The sequence below is a fragment of the Sinohyriopsis cumingii genome, chromosome 6, assembly GCF_028554795.1.
Source record: "Sinohyriopsis cumingii isolate HCF-2022 chromosome 6, ASM2855479v2, whole genome shotgun sequence".
Taxonomy (NCBI): Eukaryota; Metazoa; Mollusca; class Bivalvia; order Unionida; family Unionidae; genus Sinohyriopsis; species Sinohyriopsis cumingii.
The window spans coordinates 64344516-64369884 of record NC_142966.1 but is presented as its reverse complement, the minus strand read 5'-3'; the positions used below and the strand labels follow the sequence as shown (position 1 = coordinate 64369884).

The 25369-nt window shown below is 33.9% G+C and overlaps 1 protein-coding gene across 3 annotated transcripts in view; it reads right to left on the bottom strand.

Annotated features, from left to right (window-relative positions):
* LOC149797090 (N-acylethanolamine-hydrolyzing acid amidase-like) overlaps nt 1–25369 on the bottom strand; it is a 92026-nt gene that overhangs the window by 14950 nt on the left and 51707 nt on the right. For all 3 annotated transcript variants that reach the window (XM_089961766.1, XM_089961765.1, XM_089961767.1), the window contains exons 2-7: nt 24911–25005; nt 19524–19593; nt 14768–14894; nt 12866–12956; nt 5400–5479; nt 2744–2979 (exon numbers count right to left, since the gene is read on the bottom strand). In XM_089961766.1, the coding sequence (XP_089817892.1) occupies nt 2744–2979; nt 5400–5479; nt 12866–12956; nt 14768–14894; nt 19524–19593; nt 24911–25005 (699 nt within the window). The remainder of the gene's footprint in view (nt 1–2743; nt 2980–5399; nt 5480–12865; nt 12957–14767; nt 14895–19523; nt 19594–24910; nt 25006–25369) is intronic.

Genomic DNA, 25369 nt, shown 5'->3' with positions numbered 1-25369 from the left:
TGTCTGGGGCCTTGATTCCCCCTTGCCTTCTAATGTAATTGATTACTGAGATCATATTTTTCAGATGTCTACAGCAAATACTGAAAAGTGTTCAGTATGGCCTTCATCTCCATGAGAAAGATGTTCACTTAGCACTCTTGAAGTGGCTCACTTCTTGACAGGAGGTCAGGAGGTGGCAGCCCAGCCAGTCATGCTGTTATCTGTACAGTGGTTTCTAGTAGTTAATTTGGCAGTGGGTTATCAACTGTAACCCTAGTGAGGTCCTAAAATTGCTTCAATTGGACCTCACTAGTCCAAAGCTTTGATCACTTGCACTAGAGGACAAAGTTATGGGCTCATGAACAGGTGGCCCAAAGCATGGTCACCTAAAGACCCATGAGGGGAACAAAATGCCAGCCTGAAACTACTCAGAAAATAGCCAACACTATTAAGATGGTTTTCATGGCATGTAATCAAGGAGATAAACATGGATTTAGAGGGTCTTGAACTCCATGATCAGGTGAATGAAATGCTGGGAAGGACTGAGTCTAGATTTGTCCTTGTTGATAAGGACTCTAAAGAAAACCACTCTGGTTTAGTTTGGTGGGTTTAATGCCATGTTTCAGCACATGAGAGGTAATAGATGGCAGCCAGTAAATTTAGTGGAGAAAAAGCCAGGAAAACCCCAGGAAGACCCACTTACCCATGGAAGCATACTGGCAAGCTTTGTTACATACTCACATTGGCTGCGTTGAGACTTGAACCAAAGTGGACAGAAATGATATGCGAGTGATTTGTGAAAACATTCTAAGATCAGAAGCAAGAATGTATGGCATTGCACAAAAAAACCAATACACAATACATATATATTATTATTGTGTGAGTAATTCTGAACTTGGTTTCTAGATTGTATCTCATCATATTCCGGATTTTCTGACACTGATAAGAAGACATGATATACATTTACAACTGAATTATATCAAAAATACTATAACTGTTATATATGTATTATTTTTTGGATAATTTAATCAAATCCCTATATGTAACTGAAAAACAAAGAAATTATTTAACATTTCAGCTTCTTTAGTGCAGACTTCATCTTCAAACTGAATTACATTTTGATCAGCTGATATGTGCATGAATATAAGTTTTATGCCTTAAGCATGTCTAGTTCAAGCGTTGTTTGAGAGCATTGTGATATGGATCAGAAAATGAGATTAAAATTCTAGTTCTTTCTTAAGTATAACAATTTCTAAGTACTATATAATACATTACAAGACACCATGCATCTGGATGTATTTCTTGTCTAAGTCTAAAGATGAGACAGTATTTATCAACCTATTAGATTTATGCTTAAAAGTTTACTCAAATTCAAATTCTACAATGCAAAGTGAAACCAGTAAAATCAATTATCAAATAGTTCAAGCATAATTAGTAGTAATTGAGTATTCTAACTAATAATCAGTGAGTTCTATGTTTTAATTTCCTGACCTACCCATGATGCTATTAAATTACACTGAATGGCAATTTACATTGTATGCATACCAAAATAATATTTTAGTCTGAAATTTCACAAATATCAGTTTGGTCTTGACCAAAAATCTAAATAAATCAGCATTAAATTAGTGATCAAATGTTGCATCTTTTGATTTACTTTTGGTGTGCATATTATCACATTTAAATTTTACCAATACAAATGCTAAGATCACATTACATATACATATTTTGGTCATGTCAGATTTACAATAATTTGAAAGAGTTTTCATATTTCCATCTCTTTATTAATTTAATCAAGGAAAGGTATATGTAACAGTCCTGACTGCAATCTGTAAAAAGAAAGCCAAGGTCTGTATGTCAAATTCATGGTTAAAATATTTAATGTAAAACAGGTAACTTTGACATCAAGATGAAATGTTTTGAGCTAGCATGATGCAGAAATAACTGCATCAAAATAAGTCATCCCAATTATGAATAAAATCCTTTAAGTGGTTTACAAAATATAGCCAAAATCTGTAACCATAATTGTATTAAAAAAATCTATTACTGTGACCTTGACCTGATGGCCAAAAGGGTAAGCGAGTTTGTCACAATGAACTGCCTCAGCTTATAAATAATTCAACTAAAGTATGACGAAAATCCATCAAGAGGTTTAGGAAATATACAATATTAAAAATCTAGGATCAAACCTTAAGGCAAATTTTGAATGATCAGGACCACAAGATGAAAGGATTGAGAAAGCATGCCACAGTGTGAATTGTCTCAGCCTGATAAGGTTTAATGCCAAGTATTATGAGAATCTATCATGGCATTTGGAAATTCATGCAAATGAAAAAAATCTTTCCTGGTGCAAATGTGACTGCTATGTTTCGAACCCTACTAATTTAAAACTGGGCTCAAAATGAAAAAAGGCTTCAGGGTCAAGACAGCATATTCAAATTGCGATTTGACAATTATGCAACATTCTTTTCAATTGGGAAATACAAATTTATAAAGAAAGATTTTTCTTAAAAGCTATATCTTCAACATCTTCCAATCAATATTCATCAAAAATAATCATAGCAAAGAAGTCTCCCATGATGAATGTTTTCTTTTTTAAAATGACCCAAAAGATGGTTGATTATTAAACACAGCCAATATATTTGTTTTCAAATTCCACACTTCTTCAATATTTATTATTTCATATTTAAATCAAATAATATACTGTTTATATAGTGACAATATGTATGGATCTTAGTCTCACAGGGGAAGTAACTCAGTTCATTACCTCCTGTCATCCCATGGAGGGGGTGTCGTCCAATGGTCATAATTTGTTTCCAGAATAAACCAACTTCCAAGCATTGGGTCAAGTCGCCAGATATCAATGGATTCCAGCCTGCCTTTAGTGATGACAGCACCTTGCCCAGGGTTCATTCCAGCTATGATGAAATACACTGGAGCTACTGTGTCTGTAGTAGACAGATGATTGATGGCACTCTCAAAATCTGGCTCATTAGCAAGAATCTACAAATGTAAATATATAGAACTACAGTGACCCCTCAGTATAAAGCCCTTCAATACAACACTGACCCTCTTATTACATGAGTATGGTTATGAATCAAATAAAACTGTTAATAAACTATCTTTTATTATTGTAACTTACCCTAATTCAGAATCATTTAATTCTAATTCGTTCCAAATAAGAACTAATAATAATGTTCTTTCCCTTTATTAAATAACAAATTTTCTGTGTTTTTATTCAATATTATTACAAAGTAAACCTTCATGAAAGGTGTCCTCCCGTATAACATCAGTCACATTATTAGCTCCAATGACGAGTGTTCTTAAGAGAGTGTACTGTATGTCAATTACAAATATCTGATTAGGTAGTTGTTGTTGTAGGGTTTAACGCCATTTTTCAGCACACAATAGGCTATACATGGCAGCCAGTATTAATAGTGGAGGATGAACCCGGGAAAACCCCGGAAAGAACCACCAACCTGCGAGAAGCTACTGGCAAGCTTTCTCATATACCCACATTAGCCGAATCCGAGACTCAAACTCACGCAGAGGTGAGATGGCAGTGATCCATAATGGAAAGCGCTTTAGACGACTTGGCCACTCAGGACCCCTTTGATTAGGTAGTGAAAATACAAATATATTTAATGCATAAAGTACAGCTCGGTGAAAGAACACAATTCTGAAACCTTCCTACAACACACAAAATGTACAGTACTATCTTTACTGTCCTGACAGTATGAGAGTATCAAAGTCACCAGCATGTTACTGTTCTACAATCATTACAATAGTCCAGGTAGTACAAAAGTATAAAAATCACAAATATGACTGTAAATTTTTGTATCTTTTCAGTTTGAGCAGTAAAAAAGTATAAAAATAAAACTCAATGACATGTACACTGTACTATTTTTACAGTCTGGGCAGTACAACAGTATAAAAATCACCAATTCTGTATGTTCTACTAAAATCACCAACATGTACATTCTAATATGTTTACAGTCCAGGCAGTACAGGATGTAAAAATCACCAAACATGTACATTTTACTATCTTTACTCTCCAGGCAATACAAGATTATGAAAATCCCCAATCTGTGCATTCTACTATCTTTATGGTCCAGGCAGTATGAGAGTAAAAAAAACTTACCAATACATACACTCTACTATTTTTACTGTCTGGGCAGTATAAGTATATAAAACTCAACATTATGTATACTACTATTTTTACAGTCCAAACAGTATGAGAGTATAAAAATTACCAACATGTAGACTTTACTATCATTACTGTCCTGTCAGTATGAGAACGTACAACTCACAAATATGTAAACTCTACTATCTTTATGGTCCAAACAGTATACAAATACAAAAATCACCAATGTCATGTATATCTTTACTTTTAGCAACATTATCACTTTGAAAATTTAGTAGATGTACCACATATGCAAAGCAAATGTTTGGCAAAACAAGCATTACTGAATGTCGTACACTATATTATATCAGATTTATATCTGAAGGAAAAATACTTGTGCAAACTTCACTGTAAAAAAATTTTGTCTGAGCAAAATTTGTTCCCAGGCTAAATTTAATGAAATGTTATATACTAAAAAGTTTGTATTTGACTGTGAACTATCTTGAAGGAAACATTTCAAATAAGTCCTGTAAAATATACTTGGCACTCAGATAAGACCCATTCAATGTGGAGTAATCATCCATAGATGCAATTTAGGAATTTGTGTAATTTTCATATGAAATAATCAACTGACCTGGCATAACTTATTTGTTTCTAAACTGCCTTCCTTGGGTATTTATACTGTTTTATATGGATTTTAAGAAATTTTCAAATATTTCATTTTTTCTGTCATCTTAAGATAACATGATTATGCTTTTTGTGCTTTTATATCTTCCTCAAGTTTTTTGGCAATTTTTACCTTGACATCTATAGGAACAGACTTTTAACTGGTACATTATAGCCAAAATTTTGCTTATGTGCCTCAGAACCCAATACATGCATGCAAACATATATACATACATGCATGCATACACACACACACACACACACACCCACATACACATGCCACATACACAGTTTTTTACAAACATAATGGGGGCCCTGAGTGGCCGAGTGGTCTAAAGCGCTCTCCGTTACGGATCACTGCCATCTCACCTCTGTCTGCATGGGTTCAAGTCTCAGATTCAGCCAATGTGGGTATGTGAGAAAGCTTGCCAGTAGCTTCTCGTGGGTCGGTGGTTCTTTCCGGGGTTTTCCCGGGTTCTTCCTCCACCATTAATACTGGCCGCCATGTATAGCCTTTTGTGTGCTGAAAAATGGTGTTAAACCCTACAACAACAACAACAACAACAAACATAATGATAAGACATACAAATGTTTAAGAACTAAGAAAAGGTAATCACCTAAATGAAATACTCACATCTCTAACAAGGAATGTCGTGGGTACAGCCTTCCTGTCAAGTAGTGCCAGTAAAATATTCTCAAGGATGGATCCCTCACCTGACAGAAATAGTAAACAAAGTTACATAGGTATTGCCTGGCTGTCAAGTAGTTCCAGAGAAATATTCTCAAGGATAGATCCCTTACCTGACGAAATATCAAGTAAGTTTAATACCTCAAAATAGTTATGGCAAAACTAGTGTTTATCCTTTACCAACTTCTCTTGTACACAATAAACATAATTTGTCCTTATTTACAATGTTTAGAATCTTTTCTAAAGTTAATTAACAAAACCAGTACCTCATATATTCCTGATCATGTCCAAGTTTATAATAGTAAAAAAAGTGGCATTACACAGTTATTCTGGTACAAAAAAAGTATGGGACGTAAGCACCTCTTTTAAACTATAATGGGTGTTGAGGGTTCAACAAAATTGATCCACTGTGTAGATAAGTTCAATTATATGGATTATTACCCAGCCACCCACTTTCAAAATAACTCTTACCCTAAATAATAAAATATTATCTGTTAAACATCTGATGTCAAGACGCTAGTCTATGATTTAACAAATCTAACTCTTGATATGACATTTTCAATTTCAACAAGGGTTATAATTACATTTATGATCATTGTTAAATAAATAGTACAGTGCATGAAAATGAAATGACCATGCAATACCTGTACTTCTGAAGGAACATTATGTATTGTTCAGTGAGAAAAAAAATGCTGGTTTAATTCTTGTAGAGCAAAATCACAATAATTCAAATTTCATCCAAAGGCATAAAAATGCTTTTGATAATCAGTTTAAGAGATCAAGACTGCATCTGTATCTATTTTGGCAACACAGAGTTGTGTTGTGATCAAAATATATGCAGCCACTTACTAACCAGCCTAGATGGTCCAGACTTTTTATTCAAGAAGTACATAAGCCTGACTGCAAGACAGGAAAACCCATTGATGGTGACAGTCCGACTTTCCGTCATCCAGTTCCGTTACATCTGGAGCTTGTCAAACTCTTAGTAGCTGGTGACCTGATGGAGAATGGGTTTCTACTGCTGTGAGAGGTGATTGTGAGTGAGATTCAAGGAGAAATGTAAAGGTATGAGGGAGGAATTAAGTGGCTGATGTATATGAGGTACTTTTCATCTAGTGGTATATCTGCCTGACTGCATGACAGATGAAGCAGGTTTGATTCCTGATAGCGACATACTCAAAGTCTCATTACAGGTAGTTTAGATGAAAGAAACCTTTGGATAATTGAAGTTCTCCTGAACTTCTTGATAAAAAACTTGGAAAGAGAAACCTGAATTTTCAGTGGCCCTTTATTTTTGTACTCTGTCCAATTAAAACTCCACATCAGAAACCTATACTTTTCAAGCCATTTATTTCCATCCTCCATCCAATTACAACACTATGTGAGAAACCTGTACTTTCCCAGGCCATTTAGTCCCATTCTCCATCCAATTACAACTCCACATGAGAAACCTATCCTTTTCCTGGCCATTTATTTCCATTCTCCATCCAATTACAACATGACTAGAGAAACATGTACTTTCCCTGGCCATTTATTTCCATACTCCATCCAATTATATCTCCATATGAGAAACCCATACTTTCTCTGGCCATTTATTTCCATACTCACTCCAATTACAACTCCACATGAGAAATCTATAGTTTTCCAGGCCATTTATTTCCATACTCCATCCAATTACAACTCAGAGGTAATGCATTATAATTCATAAGTAGGAGACATGCACACAAGCAAAGATGAACTTCAAAAAGTCCATGAGAAGTGGCAATGGACCTTAAACAGTCCATGTGAGCTGGCAGTGGCCTAAAACAGTCCATGAGAAGTGGCATGGGCACTAACCTTTCAGAAGAGGATAAGTCAGTAGAGGTGCCATGGGCCTTAATAGTTCATGAGTAGTACAAGCCTTAAACAATTCAGAAGTTTTATGAGCCTTAAATGATTCAGAAGTAGGAGACATAGGCCTTAACAATTCAGAAGTAGGCCACATAGGCCTTAACAATTCATAAGTAGGAGATATAGGCCTTAACAATTCATAAGTAGGAGACATAGGTCTTAACAATTCAGAAGTAGGAGACATAGGCCTTAACAATTCTGAAGAAGTGACATGAGCCTTTAACAATTCAGAAGTGGCACAGGCCTTACACAGTTTACTAAATATATCATGGGTTTTAAAGAGTCCAGGAGAATCAGCATAGGTTATAAACAGTCCTGGGGAGAAATGGCATGCCATAACAAATGCAAACATGAAAAAATCAAAGAATGAACCTTAAATAGTCCAGAGTTTCAGTGATTTCTCCAAAATCTATGTCCTTGCATTTTCATAAAGGCAGTTTTCAATTTTTAAAGGGGCCTTTTGTCCATGAAAAGGAGTATCTATGAATAGACAGACTCCCATACAGTATGTTTGCATGTAAATATAACTTTCTATGAATGAAGATAAAATTTAATATCTTTATGATCAGGACAAATGACAGCAATAGTGTGTTATGTCACTTATTAGCATATTGATGGTCATCTGTGAAGTTCATTCAGGTATTACAAGCTAAGAATAATAGGAAATATAACCTTACTAACATTTGGGCTAAAGTATGGGTTTGATAAAACACAATCAGCTGACCAGTAAAATTTTATGTAACATTTATTTACCAAACCAATTGCCAAATGGCCAAAACCAACTGACCAAAGAAAAGAGTTCCAATTCATCAGGTGTGACTGGCTTCCATTATCTCATGCAGCTGTTGTCAATAAGTATGATCCATATAATCTCTTAGCTGCATAGAATTTTACCGGAGCTATGACCAAATGCAAGAAATCCTCATTTTCAAAAATAGCCTTACACAGTATATAGGCCAGGTATTCTCCATTTCTACATTTAATTTCAAAATACTTTTGAAAAGTGGATTGACCAGCATGCTGTCTTCCCTTTTGTCTGGCCAGCATGTACATTTAAATTATATTCAACATCATTTTCAGGCTCAAAATCATTCACTGGTATTTCAACTAACATTTTCCGAGATCCAATAATCTCATCAACTTCAAAACTTTCAAAATCAATGTCATCAGTGCCATCACCTATTCGTACTTGTCGATGAAATTATTATTTAAAAACGAATCATGCTGGGAGTTTGCCATTTTGAATTTTCAAGGAAGCACATGTTTTAACCCAGCATGCATGGTAAAACAGTAAGAATGCTTATTCCAGGGCCAAATGTATCAATCAAATTATTTTTACACCATTCACATCAATTGATGTATCCAGATATGTAAATAGTTGCTTACCTGAAGAAAAGCGAATGCTGCAAAAAGCACTATCGGATATTTCCAAAAGTACCAGTACATCTTACGCTGTGAAAGCATTCTATTCCCCAGAGGTAAACCATCATTCAATAAGCACTTGATTTAGGTAGTTCATGTAAATTACGCTCAGTATGCACTGTTTAATATTAGCAAAAGTTACAAGTTTCAGTGATTCAAGGGAAATCATCTCTGTCCAATTTTCATGCACTTGCTCATTTTTAAGGAGGAATTTTTATTAATTTAGAAGGCATCCATACAACCATACATGCTGGCGAAAGCAGTGGAAATTTATGTCACTGCATATGCAAGGAAAACCAGGGTCTCTTGAAAAAACTGATGCTTTACTGGCCAGGAATCAAAGATAAAACTGATCTTTAGAACCGATAAATACTGAAACCGTCTCAGATCTGCTGACATTCTTGAAGACCATTGTGTAGCAAATCTGATAACAAAATATTTTCTTATATGTCTGAATTAGCAATGTTCATGTGATATCTGTAGGTGCAGAAAAATTTCTTTGGAATTGGTCACTGACCTTGAACCGGATATAATGGAGAGAAAAATCATTCAACTTAACATCACAGACAATGTCAGACTACACCCATCTGGTAGGTAAGGTTAAATATATAAGCAATATTGTTAGGAGAAGAAAAAAAACAGCCAAACCTATCATTCAAGGTTTTCATCAGCTACAACCACAAACTGGGTTTGATAAAAATCCATTCATACTTGTTTGTGTTCTCATCCTTACAAGCCAATACAGCTAAAATCACAGGCTGAGACATTTCACCTTAAAATTAATGACAAAATACTGACCATCAACTGGTTCATAGGAATGCAAATAAATATAAAGTCTGGGAAAGAAAATCACTTGTGTATGTACAAGTCACTGAGTACATTGCTGAAAGACATATAAAAATGCATGCAGTGAACATAAGAGTAAAAAACATGTCAATTTGACGACCCATTCTAGAAAATATTGTTAAAAGATTTTTCTGATAGCTGCATTGGGCACCATACTGAATGTCGGATTAGCATTATTTTCATTGAGGACCAACTAGACAACAAAAGAAGTCTTCTGATAAAATCCCGTGCTGATAGGACCATCTATTCAGGATGAGTAGCAGATGCAGGATTTTCAAAATGGACGTCATTGAGATGTCAAATCAGCATCATTTACCTCTAGAATCAACCAGACTCTTTTGATGAAAACTGCATTTCAAAATAACTTTCTGTTCAGGAGGTACAGGTATAACGAGATTTTCAAGATGGATGCCATGGGAGCCAAACTAAATGTTAGATAAGCACCATTTAATTTACTACCAAATAGACATTACAAGAAATCTTTTAGAGAAAACCCCAAGTCAATATTACCATCCATCATAATGGAGTAGTGATAAAATGACTTACATGATAGCTGCCATACAGCCATACTGGATGATAGATTGGCATCATTTTAATTCAGGACCAACTGTATATCTCAGGTATAATGTGTGATATTTCATGGCAATTCTCTAAGTAGTTAAGGAGAAGGGGCAACAATCTTCAACTAATGGACAGACAACAGACAAATGTGAGGCAAATGACAACAGGCCATCCCATGAATTCTTCTGGTCTTTGACCAGTTGAGCAAAACGAAAGAAAGAAAGAATGAAATGGGATCATATGATCCCAATTTTTAATAAAAAATAATTGTGGAGTAAAAGTCGATGTGCACACCAATATATACATTTTTAAGTTATATGTGTGTCATGTCTATGAGCATAACACATTATATGAGTGTCATGAATGTCTGAGTATAACACATTATAAGAGTGTCATGAATGTCTATGAGCATAACACAGTATATGTCATGAGTGTCTATGAGCATAACAAAGTATGTCATGAATGTCTATAAGCATACAACAGTATGTGTTATGAATGTTTGAGTATAACACATAGGAATGTCATGAATGTCTATGAGCATAACACATTAAAGGAGTATCATGAATATCTATGAGCATAACACAGCTAATTCTTTTATCTGACACAACTGGTTGCCAATGAACCCAAATGTAAAATACTGTACGTAAATTTTTGATAGATAAAAACAATTTATAATGTTTTTAGTCTGTAGTGTGTATTTAATTGGACTTATGGGTGACAGATAAGTGCTTGGCCGAGATCATGGGTACCTCTGCTACTGAATGACTTTAGAGTGAAAAAATTCTGATAAAAGTTTATCTTGGAGCAGCCAGATGTAGATATACAAATGCAGTAATAAATACAACACCTCCAGCATGTACAATCAGCTATCATAATTTTTGCATCTGTCCTTGAGAGCAAGATATTTCTAAAATTTGGGCTAACTCTTTACTGCGATTTTGTTATACCATCATTATCACTTTCCTTGAAACAGCTCTATGTAATTATACCAAAGGTAAGTGCAACAAAATACATCATTATGAACTTATTAAAGACAAAATAACGTATAATCAATAGCCAGAAAAACATACCTTTAAAATTTTGCAAACTTTAAGTCCCAGATATATTAGTCATGCATATAACTTATTGTGTCCACCAAACCATGTCCTATTTATTGTCCTGTATAATTATAACAAAGACTGTCACACCACCAAGACGAAAATAATATACAACAGATGATAAAACATGCTAAACCTTTTTAATATAGACACAACCAGCAATAAAGGTTCATATTTTGAAACTATGTGTCTGAATTTCAATGTACTGAATTTCATGTCTGCAACATTATATGCAGAATCCACTGGTTCATGTGGGGACCTTTTATTGTGGTGCTCAAATAGTTCTCTAAACATCATAACTGCAGCACATGAAATGACCTTACATCATTAAAACATGTGCAGATATTGCCATTTGAATACAAGCACCTGCACACTGTTCGTGTCCGAAGTTCCAAACTTGTTATATGTGGAACCAAATGTGATTATGATAAGAGGAGAGCCAAGTTTGTTCAGGTAGCATAGGTTTCATTGGAATAAAAGGTAACATGGTTAAATAAGATCACTGTTTGTAGTAATTTTAATGCTAGAATTGGTGTGTCTGAAGAAGGGATGTTCTTTGACTGTAGATTTAAGTAGGCTTGGTTGAATCTGTAAAAATGGCGGTTACATGATTGGCTGCATTTCTTGACAGAATAACATATTACTGTTTTTGCATTAAAGAGCTGCATTTAACTTGAGATTTAGTAATGGCTTTTGTACTTGTACTTAATGCAGCAAAATCTGTCCAAATGCACCAAGTAAAATGCTGCTTTGTCTATATCTTCTAGACTATTGTTTTTGGTAACGCTAATAACTAAGACACAAAAGTTCATTATCTCTCTGTTACCTCAAGTTGTATGCAGAACTTTTTAACAAAACTACATATTTTCTCTCCACAAATTTATTAATTTTGCTTCTATTTACATTTCTTACAAGGTTATGGATTTTCCAATATCACATGTAATGTTTCGTTTTAATTTATTGAATATTTATTGATCATTTGCCATCTTAGTTGGGATTTGGTGTTCAACTTATATGTGAAACAAATGTAGTTTTTAACCAAAATATGGTTAATTAACATACAATATTGTTTTTTAACATGTGTATAAATGACCACTGAATAGCACAGATCATATTAAATAATAAAAAAATTCAGAATTTTCAAGTAGGAAAAAGTTAATTTTGAGTATGTTCCTCAGCTAACGGTGTCCAAATATGCATGTTCATTATACATCAAGTTACTCCTTTATATCAAGTTTCACAGAAAGCTTCAATTAACAACTCTTTGAAATGAAATATTCTGTATTATCATGATTGTTCGTGCCTATATCCACCTGTAATTTGTGCATAAAGAAGACACCAAGTTGAATGCACAACTTTTTCAATGTGTTGTTTTTCTTGTCATGTTTAAGTCAAAATATGAATCTCTGAGGTCAGTTTTATAAATATTCATTAAATACAAGCTCAAGGGTATGCATCCAGTGCACAAAAGAAGTTATTTACATATATTTCATTTTTGGCATATATGTAACACTTTTGGGACCCATGATCTTAGCCAAACACAAGAAACATAAATAAAAAGTAAATAAAAATTGACTCTAATTAACTATAGTTTACTTCTCTGATTGACTGTGATGCTGAAGGCCTTGGGTTTCTGTCCAGAAAGGATTCCTATGTAGCTTGCATATGTAATTGCACTGTACACTGTCTGCAAATCAATAGTAGTATTTAACATATGTATTCAATGAGACATTTTGTACATAAAATATAGCCAATACTGTAACATTTATAACACATATGTGATAACTGTTTGAAAGCCAATAGTAGTATTTGACATATATGTATTCAAAAAGATATTTTGTACATAAAATACAACCAATATTGTAAGTTATAACACATGTGTGATAACTGTTTGTAAGTCAATAGCAGTATTTCACACACACACACAGATATATATATATATATATATATATATATATATATATATATATATATATATATATATATATATATATATACATATTCAGTGAGTAGTTTTGTAAACAAAATACAACCAATCCTGTAACATTTATATCACAGGTGTGATAACTGTCTGAAAGTCAATATTTGTATTTAACATAAGTATTCAGTCAGTAGTCTTGTACGGGCGGGGCCGGGGGGGGGGGGCAAGTACTAATTTCACAACTGGAAACCAATATGAGGAAACAAAAAGGGGCAATTTTGTAATTAATGGTAAAAGTCGTGGATGGCAAATTAAGAATTAAGAATTAAGCTGAATTTTTTTGGGTACTAAATGAATTTATTCCTCGGAAAACACTGACTTAATGACATACTGAGACTCAGTTTGTCAATAATTTAGACATGTAGTTATGGAGGTTAAAAAGTAAATTCTACATTGACAGTGCATCTTGACATGATTATCAGTATTAACATAATTAGGTAATACAAGGAACTATGTTTACTGAAATAAAACTATTCACGAAAATGAAAATATTACAGTACTCTAAAGGTAAAGGACTGTTAATCTATTTTGAATGGCAAAATGTTTGCAATATAATGATTTTCATGGTAGAGTGCTTTGGAGATAAAGGTTGTTACAACTATGTGGTGCTAAACAGAAAGAAGCAAAACTAACACGTTTTGTAAAACTTAACAAATAATTTAATTCTCTAAGTTATTTAATGAAAATTTAAGAGGAAATTACAGTATTATGATTTAAATCCGAACAATCCTAAAAAATTCCATGTCACAAGTCCAAAAGGGTAGAGTGTTCCAAGTGAATTCCAAAATTGCTGTTGTATCAATAGCTGAAATGCCAACAGTCTTGACATATCGCAGTGGCACTGTTTCAAAATTCCTTTGAATGAATTCACAATAATCTCAGATTTATTTAAGTCCAAAATCATTGAGCACTTTTTAATCCCAATGAATAATACAAACAAAATATTCCTCTAAAATTAAATCTGAACACAAGATTCTGCAGACTGATATTAAAGAAGAACAATATTGGAAATAGGAACTAGGAGTCAGAGTAATTGTTCAACTCTGTCCTTATAAACATCTCCACAACTCTATTATTGCAGTTTATTCCTATATGACTTGTGTTGCACCACAACACATCTGACTTAATCTTCCAATAGAAAATGACCCCAATATATAGAACACGAAAACAAATAATCTATAGCTCATTGCAATCTACAGTCATGGATCAAAAGTTAAAGACAGAATGCAGATATACATATCAAGGTGAACTAATTTTAAACTTAAAGCAACGAAAATATATTGAAAACTGAATTTGAACAGTGAAACATTGTTTCATTTATGGACACAAACTGAAAGAGTTATTGTCAAGAACTGACAAGATACCAGTAGAAATGATGAACTATTCAAAGGCATATGTAGGGATGCTTGCCATTCTAAGATTCATGACTGGACAGGTACCAGGCTCTGAGGTTGTTTAGCTATAACAGCTATAATAAAAACTGTTATAATGCACAGGAATTCTGACTATTAATGTACCTTTCCTTTACTAATAAAGTCCACATGGATGGTGAGGTTTCGGAGCATGTCACCAAAGTTGTAGTCAAGGTTTCTGGAATGCCAGATCTGTCCCTGGTTGTCCTGGCTCACAATGCTTGTACAGAACCTGTAGAAGTTTGAGTAAAATAAATTTAGATTTTCTGTTGCATTATACAAGGTCAGATCATGGTTTACAGAGTTATTTCTACTTATGCATCAAAGTGAACAGCATGGCCCCATTTCCTAGTAAATTATACAAAATAGTAAGTCTGGGGATGAAATTCCTGCAGCTGTGTACATATTTTTTTGGTATATGAGGTGAACACTGTGACCCCATTTACTGGTACATTATATAATGTTAAAAAAGTCTGGGCCAATCCTCTCTGCAGTTTATTACATGGTCCACAAAGTCAACATCAATGTCCCATTTGCTGATACATTATGCAATGGTAAACCTGGACCAATCCTATCTGCACTTGATTATATGATACATAAAGTGAACATCACTGTCCCATTTGCTGATACATTATGCAATGGTAAACCTGGACCAATCCTATCTGCACTTGATTATATGATACATAAAGTGAACATCACTGTCCCATTTGCTGATACATTATGCAGTGGTAAACCTGGACCAATCCTATCTGCACTTGAGTATATGATACATAAAGTGAACATCACTGTCCCATTTGCTGATACATTATGCAGTGGTAAACCTGGACCAATCCTATCTGCACTTGATTATATGATACATAAAGTGAACATCACTGTCCCATTTGCTGATACATTATGCAGTGGTAAACCTGGACCAATCCTATCTGCACTTGATTATATGATACATAAAGTGAACATCACTGTCCCATTTGCTGATACATTATGCAGTGGTAAACCTGGACCAATCCTATCTGCACTTGAGTATATGATACATAAAGTGAACATCACTGTCCCATTTGCTGATACATTATGCAGTGGTAAACCTGGACCAATCCTATCTGCACTTGAGTATATGATACATAAAGTGAACATCACTGTCCCATTTGCTGATACATTATACAGTGGTAAACCTGGACCAATCCTATCTGCACTTGAGTATATGATACATAAAGTGAACATCACTACCTCATTTGCTGGTGCATTAATCAATGGGAAATCTAAGCCAATATTGTTGCAGCCAAGTACATCATTCACAAAGTGAACAATGATGGCCCCATTTGCTGGTGCAGTACGCAATGGTTAATCTGATCTTATTTACAAGTGAGTATATGATACACAAATTCTACCTTTTTAATGATGCTCTCTTATGAAATGTTTGAGCATTTAACTTTTGAAAACAAATGCATTTATATAGCTATGGTTCTAACCATAACAAAATCACTTTAAAATGTAAAAGATGGTGCAAATTGTTTGCTTCTCCAAACTGAATATCAATCCTCAAATAATGGTCATTACATAATAATATGTGATAAAGTACCCTGTCTCTAATTGTCCATAAAATAAAATTACAATTATTATTTAAAAACTCAAAGACATCAAATTTACATGTATACAAGTTAATGATCATAGACTTCTCAAAAAAATATACATACAAAGAAAAGTTTATGTTGTTAAGAAAAGCGTACGTTAGGAAGTAAAGTGTTTATTTATAATAAAGGTATATGTTGGTAAGGAAAGTGTATGTTGATAAATAAAGTGTATCTTTGTAAGTAAATTAGTTTGATCATGACAAAATTATCTAGATCACATTTTTGTTCTGCTAATTTACAGCATGTCATGAATCACTAAAGTTTTCACAATTTTTGTATACACTTCACCAACTATAAGTTATTTTCTTTCATATGTCTCTTATTATGAGTCTTAAAATTACATAAACATTCTTCTGAGTGATTTTTTTAATAAGACACAACCTGCAACCATGTCATTTTCTGTCCAATTGCTACTTAGTACCATGATATACTTAGGTAACTAATGATGTCATATTAATGATGTCATAATATTACAAACTTGTTAATTTGAGATTTGCAGTGTTTGATTTAAAAAAAGTGGACACCATTAATTTATGTGCACCAATATTTTTTAAGTCAGATCTACAAACAAAATGCATTATTGTAACCAATTTTGATGACTTTTATGAATACTCTATGTCACTCAGTGATGTTCCAGGTCATGTGATTAAGTTTCCTTCCAACTACTGTTCTATCGTTGGATGAATCGAAAGAGAACATGTAAATGATATGATTAAATGTCAACTACCATTTCAATGAAACCTGTTTTAACAGATACCTGCATATTTAGGAAGCCTGCTTTAAAAAGAAAACAAATGATAACTGTATTTTCTGTATGTTTTCTGACAGCAAGAAATAAATACTTTTCTTCATCCAAACACAAAAGAAATATTTTATTCAGAATCCCAAACTCAAGCCAACAAAAACACGCTATTGATATTAGGCCATCCTTAAAGTCAGTACTAATGTAATCACACTTTATGTTTCATGCATGAAACCTGACACTACTTCCTGAGTTTTCTCGATTTATAACACTCCACAAGAAAATGTTAGTGGCTAACACAGTGAAAAACAAAGCTTCACATATGAAGCAAACCAATTCCCCATGTTTTAATCTCTTTCCATCAACTACCACTCATGAATATCTATGTAAATATAGGGTAACCACAGACCGGTTACTGAGTTTGTCAACAATGACAAGCAAAATAAAAATAAATAAGCCGGAATGAATCTCGACTGTAATTATCCACATTGACCACAGCATTGTATTTCTGTTGCAGGCAAGTAGAACCGTCCTAAAAGTATTAATATATGTTACCATCATAACAGAACCAAAGAACTGATGGCAAATTGTGTGATCTGATAACAAAATGTACATCAGACAAACAGCAAATTAAATTATATTCTAATACTTATAAATTCATAATAGTGCATAAAACACATGAAACAAGACTCTTTCTTGCACTATGTTATTTTTAAAAAATACATTATTATCCAATGAACCAGTTCCTATAAATGCCACCAGTATGTGATGACCAGGTGAAGGTCTTCATATTATTCTTAAGGGAAGTTTTAACAAAAATATTTTAGACAATGGCTTTCACTTTAAAAGATTTTCTCTTTCAATTTATGTAGCATGTTCTTCTGATGCTTTTATGGTCTTTCTTCTCTACAGATGAGTTATATACTTTTAAACAAACATTAATGTCGAGTGAAATCTGGTAAACCTAACATTTTACAATCTGGATCATATATGAAACTTGTTTATCTGATAATAAGCAAGCCATTCCTCCACTTTCCAAAATCAGAATTAGTCTTTCCCTATTCCTTACAACTGTAGAACTAAAATTGCATCCAAAACCAAAGCTGCATCAATAAAATTCATCCAAAACGATGTCCAAAATATTAGATGGCATGAAAAACTTGTTTTGGCAAAAAGATTTTCATGTCTGGAGGCAAACAGTTTAAAAAGACATACAAAAAATATGGTAATATGAAATAGGCAAAGCCTGAAGATAAGTATGAGAGCAGATGACTGTTTTCTCAAGATGTCACTGACCGATATCATGTCAAACACTGGTAAAACATGTTGCAATGCAACATGGGAGTGTTCTTTGCCTTGATAAAGACATCTATACTACAATGCAACAGGGGAGTATTCTTTGCCTTGATAAAGACAGCTATACTACATTGCAACAGGGGCGTGTTCTTTGCCTTGATAAAGACATCTAAACTACAATGCAACAGGGGAGTGTTCTTTGCCTTGATAAAGACATCCATACTACAATGCAACAGGGGAGTGTTCCTTGCCTTGATAAAGACAGCTATACTACATTGCAACATGGGAGTGTTCTTTGCCTTAATAAAGACAGCTATACTACAATGAAACATGGGAGTGTTCTTTTCCTTGATAAAGACATATATACTGCAGTGCAAGGAGCATGTCTTGATTTGTTTCATTATTACCTATTTTGTACACACGAAAAATAATTTTGTTTATTTCAAACTATTTGACTGATTTGTATAATGTTAGACTATATTACTTTTTTTACAATGGTCAATGTTGTTCCAATCTGACCATGAGCTTCTGGGTGACAAAGATGTTTTCAAAGCAGTATGGAAAATCCATGTCCTGATATACAAGTTATCAATACAGTTCATTATTAACATCTTTTGTTAACGTTTTTACACAGGTTTTCCTGCAACCATTAAATTTACAATTATATCAGGTCTACCTTTAAACAGGCATGGATATGCCATTTCCTAACCTAAAGGTCTTTGTAGTAATGAAGTATGGATATGCCAATCCCTAACCTAAAGGTCTTTTTTACTAATGAAGTATGGATATGCCATTCCCTAACCTAAAGGTATTGTAGTAAAGAAATATGGATATGCCATTCCCTAGCCTAAAGGTATTGTAGTAAAGAAGTATGAATATGCCATTACCTAACCAAAATGTCTTTGTAGTAGATTGGTAGATGGTTTTTTTATTTCTTTGTATGCCTGCAAACAAATGTTATGTTAACTATTTTCAACAATGATCATTTTCATTTATGTCAACAACAAAAATAAATGAAACTCCAAATTGTGTTAAAAAGAGAAAGTTGCTGCAAGGTAGATGCGTTGCTTAGACGATAAACTATGAAACAAATTTATTTGAAATCATTTAACTGATCGCAAATGTTTTTTTTATCAATCCTGTAAACCTTCACAATATCATCTTATTACAATAGTTTACAACAGGACTTACTTACGCTGATATATCATAGATGAGATTGGCAATAACCACATCTCCAAGACTGCAGTTCAAAGCTTGGGCAATACCTTTAGGAAAAAGGAAAAGAAATTACTAATAACATAACAAAAACATTTTGGATATACTGCCTAATCTTCCAGAGCTGACATAATATGTTGCTATTTTGACATGGAATGTTGCCAATTTGACATGACTAGTATTGGAAATCAATGAGTCAAGACCCTACAGGACTCACGGTACTAATTCAACTCCAATGGTAAACATATGGAAACACTATCATATTCAGAATTCAATAACTTAAAATTTCTGGGTGCTGATAATGAGACCTATAATTCTTCATGCACATCTAACCTTGGTGCAAGCTTATGTGTGGAGAACACCATATGACCCGCGGCATTTTATTTACATACATGTGCATGAAACACGTGTTATTGATTCTGCACCAAATGAATCAGGTGCTACTTTCATTACTGAGTACTCCTGAGTCAAGTCTGTAAAAATGCTAAAATTGCATCAGTAGAAATTTGTCAATATTGATTTACATTACATATAGGATAAGCTCTCAAAAGATATTTTTCCTAAAATTTTAATTTTCATTATTAGCCAATTATGGACCACCAAACCTGTAAATACTCTATTATTTCTTCACCCATTTCTAGACTGGTTCACAGTTCTTCCGCATAATTAGTACAGTGTGTCCTACAGGGCTGATTCTAACAATGTTGTCACAAAATGAGTATGCATTCCAATTAAATTAAACATCACTAAAAGTATTTGGTCTTTAATTGGAACTTACACACTAACTTTCAAATTACCAGCATATTCAACACAGCTGCTAATGCCATGCATAACTGGTGAGATATTTCATTGCCTTTTCTAATCAGTTATCTATTTGTACTCCTTACCTCAAAGTAATGACTGCATTTAAGACATGCCTGAAACTTATGCATTTTGTCATGGAATTTAAGTCTACTATAAAATCTACATGTAATTCCTCAATGTTAACTATATTCCCTTTACAAGAAAAAACCAATTTGATACAATGTCATAAAAAGCTCAATTCACCTCATTAAAAGCAAAGTCGCAAAGGTCATGAAGCATTTCATTCTACACAACATTGCTAAAAGCATACCATGACAGATGAATTTCAGGCACTGTGTTCAATTTGTTGCTGTTGTAGGCTTAATATCATTTTTCAGCCCATGTATATACGAAGGCCAATTAAACTGGTGGAGAAAGAACCCATTAAAACCCTGGGAATATTCACTTACCCACAGGAAGATACTGGCAAGCTTTTTCACATGCATACATACATACATAGGCCAAGGCTGAGATTCAAACCCATGCGGATGGAGGTGAGATGGCAATAATCAGTAATGATGAGCACTTTATATACCACTTGGCCACCCAGGGCCCCATATTCGATTTAAACAGTTCAAATCACAAAAAGTATTTACAAGTTATTAATAGTATGTACTCTGAACCATCCAAATAGCTATTTTGGACAAGCATCCCTCAGTTGACACAATTTTGATTTAGGGCAAATAGACACCATTCACAACTTTTGGTGAAAACCCCATGCTGATATGAACATCTATTCAGAAAAATTAGTAATAAGATTTTTAATACATTCATTGTGGCAGCTACATTTGAGGTCAAATTAGGACCATTTTCATCCAGGATGAACTAGATATCATAGTTAATTTCACAGTAAAACCTCCATGTTGATATGACTTTCCATTTAGAAGGATTTTCAAGATGGCTGACATTGTGGCCATCTTACGTCAGATCAGTACCATTTTCATTAAGTGCCAGCAAGACATTATAAGAAGTATTCTGGTGAAAACTCAAGTTTAGTTACTTTCCATCTATTAGGAGAAGCTGCTGTGGGACCATGCTGAATATCAGATAGGCATGATTATTTTTAAGACTAACTGGACACCATATGAAGTCATCTGGTGAAAACCTCAAGTCAATATGACATTCCATTTAGGACGAGCAGCCAAACGAGATTTTCAAGATGTTTGGCACAGTGTCCATATGGATGGCAGAACAGCACCATTTCCAATTTGTACAACTGATGAAATGTTGATATAGCTTTCCATCTAGTAGCAATAAGATTTTCAAGAAGGTCACTGTGGTACCATGTATTATATATCAGATCTGAAAAATCTTGCGTTTTAAAGACCAGCAAGATACCATAAGAAGTCTTCCGATGAAAACCTGATGCAGATCTGACTTTACATTAAGAAGGAATAGCAAGTAACAAGATTTTCAAGATGGCCACTGTCGTTACAATAACTGGATGTCAAATTGGTGCCATTTTCATTCAGGACCATGAACTCGATATCAAAAGAAGTCATTTATGCTGATGTGACCATATATTTATGTGGAGTAGCGATAACAAGATTCTCAAGATGGCCACTGTAGTTAAGATGATGCATATCAAGCTGACACAATTTTCATGTAGGACCAATCAGACATCATAAAAAGTCATATGGTGAAAACACTATGCCAATATGACTTCCTGTTCAGCAGTAGTAGTGATAATACGATTTTAAAGATTGCTATGGTGATGGCCATACTAGGTGTCCAATTGGAACCATTTTAATTAAGGATCAACCAGATATCATTAGAATATTTTAAAGATGGCTGCCATGGCAACCTTACTGGATGTCAGTTCAGAAACATTTTAATTTAGGTAGACATCATGAGAAGTCTGTCAGTAGAAGCCTGATGCTGATATAACCATCAATTCAGGAGTAGTGAACCCAACATTTTTAAGATGGTTAACATGGTGACTATATTGGATACCTGAGCAGCACTATTTTTATTTAGGGCCAAGTCAAGCATGGAATGAATATTTGTGTAAAATTTCATGGAAATCATTTATTAAGTAGTGTAGGAAGAACAGTGAAATAAAACTGGAGTTGGACAGACATCAGATGTCAGAAAAACAGGTAATGATCTATGATCAGTAGAGCTAAATATGACCTAATTAAAGATGGAATACTTAACTGTCATTATGAAAAAAAACAAGATGTCTACTCAGCTTGTCAGCTCTTCATTGCTACACAGACAATGTAGAATCTGAATACTTATTATGCCTAAATGCATGAAAGAGCAATGACAAGCTTTTGTATAGCCAAGATGACTTCCAATATGGAGAAAGGTGAAACAAAAGTAATTTGTAAAGGCTGACACACTGGCATTAAAAATTAATTTCTAAGAATCCAAGACAGTTCTGCTTCTCCTTTTTCACTGCTGAGCATTGTTGTAACCAACAATGATACAATTTAGTAAAAACAAGATTTTTAAATTGGTCACTGTGGTGGTCCTTCTGGAAATCAGATTCGTACCATTTTCCTTTAGACAATATAAACAACATTAGCAGTCGTTTGGGCAAAACCTTACATTAATAAGACCATCCAGTCAGGAGTAGTGACAAAAAGATTTTCAAGATGGCCAGTCATTAGTTGTGAGGCTGGCATCATTCTCATCTAGGATCAACATCAACTGTATATCATAAGTCTTTGAGAGAAGACCCCATGTCCATCCATTCTGGAGTAGTGATAATTATTTTCAAGAGGGTCATAATGGTGGCCATATTGGATGTCAGATTGGCATCATTTTCATTTACGACCAACCAGACACTATAAAACATCTTCTGTCAACACTCCATGTTGATATGAATTTCTGTTTAAAAGCAGTGACAACACAATTTTCAAGATGGCTGTCATGGTTGCTATATGGTTGTCCAATCAGCACTATTTTCATTCAGGACCAACCAGACATCATAAGATTACAGGCGAAAACCTACTGTTATCACCATCCATCAAGAAAAAATAGTATAACAAGATTCTAAAAACTGCATCCATGGTTACCATATTTGAGGTCAGATTGACACCATTTTCATTTAAGACCCACATTACATAATAGAAAGTCTTCTGATGAAAACCACCATGTCAATATAATTTTTTGTTTAGAAGATGTAACAATAACAAGATTTTCAAGATGGCTGCTATCATGGTCATGTTGAATGTGTGATCAGTACAATTTTCCTTCACAACAAACTAGACAACATACTAATCCTGACCATCCATCTAAAAGGAGTAGCGATAACAAGATTTTCAAGATGGCCACCATTAGAGGTCAGACCTATTTTAATTAAGAACCGAACAGCTACAATAAGAAGCCCTCTTGTCAAAACCCCACATCATAAGATTTCCATTCAGGAGTAATAGCACAAACAAGATTTACAAGATGGCCACCATGGCAGCATATTAAATATCAGTCAGATCAGCACCATTTTGATTTAGGACCAACTAGATCTTGGGAATGACAACACAAATAAAAATAGTAGAACATGATCATCCAAGGAGGGTCACCTGTGGACACTTTTCTCAGGTGTGTAAAATTTACTTTATACAAAAGACAAAGTGCTCATTTTAAAGGGAGAAGGAGCAGTACAAACTCAATGTTGTTGGGTTTAATGCCATTTTTCAGCACATGATAGGCTATACATGGCGGCCAGTATTAATGGTGGAGGAAGAACCTGGGAAAACCACGGAAAGAACCACCGACGCATGAGAAGCTATTGGCAAGCTTTCTTACATACCCACATTGGCCGAATCAGAGACCTGAACCCATGCAGACAGAGGTGAAATGGCAATGATCCGTAACGGAAAGCGCTTTAGACCACTTGGCCACTTGGGGCCCCACTGCCTCAATGTAACACTGTCCATGGAAGACATGGAGTTTGGCTGCCTTATAATGGAGTACACTATTAGTACTCCCTCATAATAATGCTGCATGTGACAGCCATTGAAACCACCTAATAATGAAAAACACCATATATATAATTTCACAACTGCTTAATAAAATGGGATCAATGTTACTATCTACCTTATAACAGAATCTGTTTTATAATGAAGGATCTTATAAGAACGGAGTGCTCTATTGCAATAGAGTGACTTATGTTGTCTGTACTTTTTTACCCTCTATTTATAATACACCACCAGTTCTTAAAAACATTAATTTCATATTAACTCATTTTCATGCAGAGATTGTTTCTTGACATTCAAGAAATTTTTCAAATCTCTGTGCTTAATAAGACTGAGCTCAAAATGCTAATATTTTAAAAGTATAATTAGCTAAATATGTTTAAAAAAATAAAACAATTTTCCCATCAACAGCAATGTACAAAAGCTTAAACCCAACGATGGTTGCAAAGCCAATTAGAGAAAGGGTGGGTAGGTTGGTGCTGTTAGGTACAACTTGAATTAAAAACACTCAAAGGAGCTGGAAAAGGAAACATACAAAGGATTCTATACTGGTTTATAATGGCTGTCAATACAGTTTGACTAAATGACTGGACTACTTCACCTCTCAGCTCTCCTGCATATGGCTGCTGCAGATAGTTGTCAATAGCTGTTCCAATCTTCTCAACCAGGGGCATTAGTACCTTGGGTACATAGGTCCTAAAACGGAAGACAACTAGTATGTATTTGTATAGAACACAGCAATAAAAGATGTTCTGGACAAGAAAAACATTCAGTATATATTTTGTATAGATTTCTATATATATATATACTATAATATATAGATTTACGTATATATATATATATATATATATATATATATATATATATATATATATATATATATATATATATATACTATACTATACTATAAATTTCTATATATATATTCTATAGAATTATGCATAAATATATATTATAGATTTATAATATATATATATACACTATACTATAGATTTACATATATATATATATATATATATATATATATATATATATATATGTCAAAACTGTTTGAAGACAA